Genomic DNA, 8,791 nt, shown 5'->3' with positions numbered 1-8,791 from the left:
TCTCTCTATCTCTCTCTCGGTGTTTTTTCCTCTGACTCAGGCCCCGTTAAATGGATAGCCCACCGGTCGAGGCCAGGAGCTGTATCCCATTACCACCACTTTTATTTTTATGACACACCGCGTGCGTGGCGCACGGGAGGCTCGGGGTGAATTTGGCCTCTCTGTGCCTCTCCTTACAAACACACCCTCTCTCGATCACACACACACCGCAGCTCAGCTCTGCCAGTCTGCCAGTTGACTGGTTCTTCCTTCGCACCGCCCTGCAAGACGACAGTCTGGCCAGGCTGACATCCTTCTTGTTTTGCACCTATAATGTTCACCGCCTTGAAGTCCTTAATTACACACATCATACACCTGAGCATTATGTATCATATCATATCAATCACACAAGACTTCAATTCAAGGTACGAGCGTTAACGAGAGGCGTCTCCAAATGCTGGCTATGGGCAAAATGCACATGTTGCCTTCAGGGGCGTGGTCATGTTGAAGCACTCAGGACCTTTGCCTGTAATCTGTAAACGTGCGGGGCGTGCCCGTCCAGAAAGGGGCGTGTGTATCCCTACACAAGTGTCTATGCTTTCCGTGCCATTCAATTCTATCGCAGCCACTTATAGTGCACCGGTACATAGGTAAGACACGGTGTCCGACAGTCGGTCACTCATCCCGGGAAGAGTGCAGAAGCAACTGGACGCGCACAGTCAAACCATCCGGCGCGCCCACACACCAGACGAGATTCATAAGGGAACGTTGGAGCATTATTGACGCAAGACGCGCAGAGACAGCAGAGCAACGACCACAGTTGGAACTGACAGTCCACCTCATCCACTCATCCGCAAACCACCTTCAGCCTAACATGGAGCGCAAAATCCCGGATTTCGCCGGCACCTGGGAGATGAAGAGTTCTGAAAACTTTGACGAACTTTTGAAAAAGTTGGGTAAGTGATATAATATATGTTTATATATATATATATATATATATATATATATATATATATATATATATATATATGTGTATATATATATATATATATATATATATATATATATATATATATATATATGTTTTAACTCACTGTGGCCGAATGTGGCAGCTTGACCCATTTTTTTTGCGCAAGAGTGGTTTTCTAATTAAGCTTTTATTCCTGCGCGTAATGAGATCAGATGTGTCATTTTGCGTCAGCTCAAACTGTAGCTTTCTCAGTACATTTATAGGTCAAATCTTCATCCGTGCCCGTGCATCAGCGATGATCACCCCCTGTACCGCATTGGTGGGGGGTCTTTGTCATTCTGCAGAACCCAAAACTCGGTGCTTGGCCTCCAGCCAGCATCACCCCCCCCCCCCCCCCCCTTTTCCCCTTCTAACACAATAGAGACAAACGGCGGCACATCTGTCTGTCGCAGCCGCAGATTGTCTGTGTGTGTGTGGAGTGGAAGAGGACCGTTATGCACGATACAGTGCAGGACAGTCACATCCTTATCTGAAGTGACAGTCAGGATAAACACCTGCTGCTGAGATTCGCGCAGATTTTTTTACATCACTGGTTGATAGAGTCTGTATAAGCACCAGGGAGTGTATGTGTTAGTGTGTGTGTGTGTGTGTGTGTGTGTGTGTGTGTGTGTGTGTCTGTGTGTGTTCGTGTGTGTGTGCATGCATACGTGCATGCGCCGTCTGTCCTTAATAGCCAATTCCCATGAGATGACTTGCCAGTGCACGCCTGCAATTCATATATCATCACATAAGCACACACATAGAGATGGCTGACACACACACACACACACACACACACACACACACACACACACACACTGCACAAGTAGGTCATTATTGAAGTATCTGTAAAGTGGCTGTATTTATCACAGGGTGTGGGAGTGTGAATTAAAATGTCTTTGTTACACTGAACACACACTTCATCTCCACGTCCCTCTGCATGTGTATAAGGCAGAACGTGGGGGGCTATAACTAAAGTAAAGATGAGAATGTGATGATATCCCACCGTGTGCAATAATGAGGGGGCTGGTTTGTTTGTGCCAATTGTGCAGGTTTTTGAAGGTGTACTTAGGTTTTTGCTTGTGTGCACTTTCGTCATGTGCTTGTGTGCAAAACTGGAGGATTTTCAACAGGAATGCAGGTTAAACTCTTGGAGCCTACTCAAAAAATAAAATAAAATAATTATTATTTATAATAAAATAATGAATAGAAACAACACAGCATTTGCCCTTCCTGGCATGGCCCGTGGTTTCATTGGGGAACAATGTCAGCACCCAGTACCCTCCTCCGTACCTCCATCCTCTCTTCCTTTCCTCTCTCCTGTCTTCCACCCCCCCTCCCCTCTTCCCTCGTCTCCCCGTGTCCCAAATGCTTCCCTTGCCCTCTGCTCTATGACCTCTGACTCTGACTGTGTGTCATAATGTGGCCAGGTCTGTGTGAATTTAGGCATTTTAGTCGCAGGTTTGCAAAGTTGTTTTTTGTGAGCTTTTTTTGTATTTTATGGTTAAATCCATACATTAACACATTTTTGATAAGTTCTATATATTCTCAGTAGAAATAGGAATTCATAGTTTAACTAACTTTAATTGTCATGCTAAACTGCTAAATCTCTAAGTCCCAAATAACACAAAATAGTTAGGGCAATAATACCAATGACGTAAGACAGGGAAAAGCAGCAAATACCCACATCTTTAGAAACTGGAAATTCCTTCTCTATTGCTTTACTAATTAAATAATCCATCAATCATTTCTGCACAATAACCGCCTTTGTCACCACCTTAAATAAAAGTTGCAATGCCACAGTGTAAAATACTCCATCATAAGCTGAAACTATCCAACAGCATGTTAATAATACATTAATAATATGAGAACAAAAATAAAAATATATGCATTTTAATATTGCACTTACTTACTAACTTATGTACTTACTTTCTAACCTCGACTGTATGTCTGTGAAACTGGTACTAAATATATTTTTAAAAAGACGTTAATAAGACACTGACACAATGTACAATCCGATGCGAGAGGTAACAATCAGTTTTACACAATCAATGAATTTGCACATAATAATATTAATAAATATAAATACTGTGTTGTGTGTAGCATATACAGTGTGCAGCCTGAGCATCCAGATGCACGCTGAATGACTGTGCATTTCAGGGTTTGTATATATTTACTCTTGGTGACAGGTGGGAATGTGTGAGAGGTGGGAAGTGCGAAACCCAACTCGATGGCAGATACACGCTGGGCGACGTACACAAACTTCCCCTCACACTCGGGCAGAGATCTTCACACACCACTGCCCCTTGTCTGTCTGACTTCCCCCCTCTTCCCTCCCTCCCTCCCACCGCACTGCTCCTGGTTCCCTCTCTTTTTCCTCCCCAGGCTGCATAATTAGTTTCACTGCAGCACACTATGGGAAAACGAGTGCTGTCTCTCTTTGCTTGAAAAAAGAAGAATAATGCAGATTATAGTTCAAACCACCACATTCGTCCGTGTGTTTGAGTCTGTGTGTGAGCAAAGATGATCAAGTCAGAGGAGAATCCAGATGTGCTGGGTATGACCTCATTGTTTCCCCTGTCCAATAATCATTATTGGACAGAGCTGTGCAATGCGAGGCTTCTCCTTTTACCCCGAGTGTGCAGGAGAACACACACACACACACACACACACACACACACACACACACACACACACACACACACACACACACACACACACAGGCCTGCAGTTATACATCATTTGGTAAAAACAAGTTTAGCTTGCCCTGCTCCTGAGAGCTGAATCCTAAAAAACAACACTGTGGCACACTGACATCTGCCTCATCGTGGTTGTGTACTGCTTGCCTGGGAATATTCATCCAAAGTGTCTAGAACAGTTTGTGTTTCCTTGCGTCTTTGTCTGCAAATCTCTTCTTGTACTCTGTCTAGTTTTGTCATTTTCTCCTCGTCTTACTTGTGCGTGTTATTTCTAGGTGTGAACAAGATGCTGCGTTTGATTGCCGTGAAGGCAGCCTCCAAGCCGCTGGTGGAGATCACGCAGGACGGAGAGACGCTGTCCATTAAAACCTCCACCACAGTCCGCACCACCCACATCACTTTCACTGTGGGGCAGGAGTTCAATGAGGCCACGGTGGACGGACGCCCCTGCACGGTACACAGCACTACTTTCTCTGCACACACACACACACACACACACACATAAGCAAACGCAGACACACACACACACACACACACACACATAAGCAAACGCAGACACACACACACACACACACACACACACACAACCATAATAAATGGGCGTTTGGGGAACTGTCCAGATTACATCAATCTGTTTGATTTGGCTTTTCATCATATTTGGACTGATAGCATATCTTTACTCCTCCCTTAGTCTCTGAAGGCCCATCATGCTACATTAAGCTCCATCACACTCTTTACGACCCCTTTCAACTTGCCGTCTTCCATTCGTTCCCCCTTCTTGCCCTTTCCTGCCCTCCGTCCTTCCCTAATTCTCCCCATTGGTTTCCCCGTTTCCCATACATGGCCTTTGTTTGGCCGTCTCCAAAGCAAACACATGCAACCATCCAGCGCTCTGCTTTAGTAACAATGAGCGCATCACAAATTATCGCCTCTCAGTGATCGCCCCGCTCCACCTTTGGGTGTTTTTCTACCTCCATTAGCCACTCTCTTACTGTAAGATCTCCCTTTCCCTCTGAATGGTAACATTTACATCTGTCATCTAACAAAGAAGTTTCTTCTTCTCTATTTCTCTGTCCTCAGAGTTTTCCACTTTGGGAAACCGACAGTAAGATCAGTTGTGAGCAGACTCTGCCGAAAGGAGAAGGGCCTAAGACGTCCTGGACCCGAGAGATCACCAATGACGGCAAACTGATCCTGGTAAAGCACACAAACTATCCACTAAACCAGAGTTTAGATTTAGAAACAACAAAGGTAACGCTTTGCTGTACGGCCTAATGTTTTTTTACACTCAGACTAGAGTTACAAATCAACTTGACTTTGACAGACACCTTTATAGTTGCATTGCTATGTCTTTTTTAGGCCACCAAGGTATTGCTTTAAGTTGTCTAGGAGCTAAGTACCTTTGCTAACCAGCACACACAATACTACAGTGTTTTTATTTATTAGACAGGTAATAATTTATTAACATACTGGGTAACGGAATTCATGTGCCCTGTAATTATTTAATACCCTGTACACCATATTTACAAAACCTCCAAAAGTGTAGCTTAGTTTGTATATTTAAATGAATTACATAAAAACTGTAAATTCCCTAGGATATTGGTATTGTTACTCCATTTTCCCAACACTTTATATTTAGGAATGACATGATTGTATCTTGCATCTCCTACCCCATAGTTGTAGGGTATTTTTCACTATGCCACTCTAATATGCAACTCTTTTGGGGTTTTTCACAATTGTCCAGACATGTTTGTACTGGTAACTTCTGGTATGTTATATATTAGCTTTTGTACAACAAAAAGACACCATAATGTCCAGGCTATAATATGAAGTGTTGCCTTAAGAACATAGAGTTATATTATTGTGCTTTGAATAACATGATGTAAATCTACCAGAAGATGAAAGAGATTCAGTTGCATTTACAAATGCACGTACAGCTTGAAACGTGATGAAACACGTCATGAAAGCCTGTGAGCAAACAGCATCTGATCTGATCACAACAGAGAAAACAGACAATTATGATGTGAAGTGATTTTCTTAGTGAAGGCTGAAATACGAACACTGAAGAAAATGACAAAACAAAAATGACTGTCCACAAACAGAAGTGTATTTATTGAGAAACTCTCCCCAGCTGGTACTTCCGGTTGACTGAAATGTATTTTGTGTTTTGAGTGCATAAGTGCTTGCACACCCGGTGACAAATATGACAAAATGCAGTCCACTATGAGCACCTGGATGGTGAACTCACACCGGTCATACACTTGAGTGTGGACACTGGACACACCGGCAGGTAAACGTAAAATCAAGTTAATCTTTGTTCCATTTTCATACAATTCATACAATCACGGTCAAATGTTGGCAACAATTAAAATAGAAGAATAGGAAGAAGACAGAGAGGAGTAATAGTATAGTAGTAACAAAATAACCTGAATGGGACACACAGCCCAGTCCAACCAGTTGATACATGAATGTTGCACAGTCCTCCCTGCAGTAAATGGTTTTCTTTTCGCGAACTGTGAACAGAACAAGTATTTATGGGGCATAGCTGGCAGTGACTTAACATCTAAGACTCCGGAAGTGCGCTTAACAACCAAAGCAGCCAGCAGTAATATAACTGTGTGAGGGTTTTGCACCGACCTGCATCTTTGTTTGTTTTCTCAATTCCTGGATACATTTTTCAAAAAGCTCAATTTGGAGATTCAGAAAGAACTAACATTAATGACTTGTTCTAGGAAACACCGTTAACATGAATTCACATTGAACTGCAGATCATCGTGTCAGTGTTTAAACATCCACATTCTCCTCTCTTTTTAGACCATGGGAGCGGATGATGTGATATGCACCAGACTCTACGAGCGACAATGAACAAGAGCACTTCTCACTTTTCGTCCTTCCAGTCCCCCCCCCCCCCCCCCCCCCCCTCTCCTGCATCACCACTTGCATCTCTTCAACCCCTTTGTTGTGGCAGCACGGGGAGATCGCAGTCTTTAGTTTTGTATTCCATTATCTCTGTTCGCCTCACTATGTAATACGTGTGATAACTGTGTGTCACATATCTACACGATGGTCTTAGCTCCTCAGTTATCTCAGCAGCTCCATCAAACGTGACCAGCTGGGTTTTAAACGTGAACATGTTTGTTGGATTTGTTGAGTGACAGCGCCATTTATTTGGCAGTGTGTATGTGTGTGTGGGGCAGCAGAAGAGGTGTGAGACTATATTTGTAGATGTGTAAACCAATCTTTGAGCTCTTCCAGTTTCAGGTCCGTTTTGATGTGCACCTCCTCTCTGTTCCTTTAGCCCTGCCCCACAACTTTAACCTTTTCTATATCATGACGACATTTATATTTATTACTACACTAGAAGCCTGCGACAGTACTGCTTAAGTTTTTACTTTGTGTCTCTTTTATACGAATTGTTATCATAGGAAACAACACTTTCTATGAGAAAACAATAAAGCACGATATTAACTCAGCCTGACGTCGACTCTTGGCCCTCCTATACTGAAAACCAGGTGCATAAAAGCTTTTAACAGTGCACATGTTTTATGGTTTGTGAGTGTAGCTGTGGAATATGTGCACGTTAGATGGCTCCATCTTATTTTAGTCTTTCTGTCAGCTGTCTGCAACTAGAATAACTTGTCTGTGCCCTCCCTCTCTCCGTCTCTCGCTCGCTCTCAGTTTGTTTGTCTCCCCATCCCTCCCATTCGGCTCTCTCTGTCAATCATCTCTGTGCCACATGCCCTCATCATTCATGCCTTGCAAAGTTTCAAGGCCGAATACTTTTCCATTTTACTTTCTCTGCCTGCAACACTTTTATTACACATTGCATGTGGGAACTGCTCAGTTTTATTTCCATTTAACTTGCCAGTTGGTAAAATATGGTTAATATTTCCCAGGAGTCTGAAGTCTTTAAAGGCTTCTTGACTTAAAAGAATAGTTTCACATTTTGGGTAGCACGCTACTCACTTTCTTTAGGAGACTATAATCACCCTAATTTGTACACTGTAGATTTTAAGGTAGAGCTAGCAGGCGGTTAGCTTAGCTTATGACAAAGACTGGAACAAATTTACAAAACCTGAAGTGTAAGAAATGACAATTCACCGGTTTATGGGAGGGGATGTGACTGACAACTTCCTCCAGTCTTTGCTTGTTTCCTGGCAAATGGAGGTTGTGTTGACCGAGTTAACGAGAAGAGTTGTGAGAGTGGCTAAGAAACAGCGGAGGCCTTGGAAGTTAACTTTTCGGTGGATGGATGGAGAGTTAATTAGTAAAAATGTTAGTCGTATAGAGTTTTTCTACGTGATTTTATCATACGTCTGAGGAAAATATTGATATTCCCAACAGCCGTATCTGTTTCATTCTTTGCATTCCCTGAATTACATAAGCAGCTTGCTAAATCATTCGCCTTGTGGCTTCTCGGAGAGGTCTTCTCATGACTTAACCACTTGAACGCAAGCATGTCTTGTACACAGCTTCCCACGTTGTAACCACAAGCTCCATGTAAAGGCAGCAAAAGTACAATATACAACCCCCCAAAATATCAAACTGTCATTATTCACACTTAAGGTTTTTTAAGGATAAAACCAACAAGACATAATGAGTTAATTGGTGAGCTTTAGAATTATTGGGAATTGGGGATTTTCCATTTGTTTGTACAGTCAGGCTAGCTGTTCCCTTTTGTTCCAGTCTTTATGCTAAACTAAGCTAACATCCTAATTTATGGAACAGCTGTTGTTATGGCAACTAAGGTCAATAAGACAAATAGAGGTCAACTTGAAATGATTATGGGTCGGTGAACTACTTGACCAATCATCAAATGATCAGTGGGTGTGTCTCCAATGGCAGGAAATGCCAATTAGATTACAGGGTACAAAGGATTGACAGCAGATGTGCTTAACAAGAAGTGGACCGTTAAGGGACTGTGGAGAAAGATGGATGACCCCAGGTTCACACACATGCACACACACACACACACACACACACACACACACACACACACACACACACACACACACACACACACACACACACACACACACACACACGTACAGTCATACAAGTAAAAACTAGATTCCTGAGAGAGGAATTTTGTGATGCTAAAACT

General features: G+C 42.8%; 1 protein-coding gene across 1 annotated transcript; it reads left to right on the top strand.

Annotated features, from left to right (window-relative positions):
• The first annotated feature begins 668 nt into the window (after positions 1-668).
• On the top strand, positions 669-6,589 carry crabp2a (cellular retinoic acid binding protein 2, a). Its single transcript, XM_034553913.1, has 4 exons — positions 669-935; positions 3,963-4,141; positions 4,768-4,884; positions 6,502-6,589. Exons 1-4 carry the CDS (start codon positions 854-856, stop codon positions 6,550-6,552), a joined length of 429 nt encoding a protein of 142 aa, XP_034409804.1. The 5' UTR covers positions 669-853; the 3' UTR covers positions 6,553-6,589.
• Positions 6,590-8,791: the final 2,202 nt, after the last annotated feature.

The sequence above is a fragment of the Cyclopterus lumpus genome, chromosome 16 (genome assembly GCF_009769545.1).
Source record: "Cyclopterus lumpus isolate fCycLum1 chromosome 16, fCycLum1.pri, whole genome shotgun sequence".
Lineage (NCBI taxonomy): Eukaryota > Metazoa > Chordata > Actinopteri > Perciformes > Cyclopteridae > Cyclopterus > Cyclopterus lumpus.
Note: the sequence above shows the minus strand (reverse complement) of the source record. Positions and strands in the feature narration are given on the sequence as shown.

Bases quoted from the DNA above. Each gene is read 5' to 3' on its own strand.
- crabp2a (XM_034553913.1), top strand. From the start codon at position 854: ATGGAGCGCAAAATCCCGGATTTCGCCGGCACCTGGGAGATGAAGAGT. The intron at 936-3,962 runs GTAAGTGATATA...TGTTATTTCTAG, and splicing joins CGAACTTTTGAAAAAGTTGG to GTGTGAACAAGATGCTGCGT. The intron at 4,885-6,501 runs GTAAAGCACACA...CTCTCTTTTTAG, and splicing joins ATGACGGCAAACTGATCCTG to ACCATGGGAGCGGATGATGT.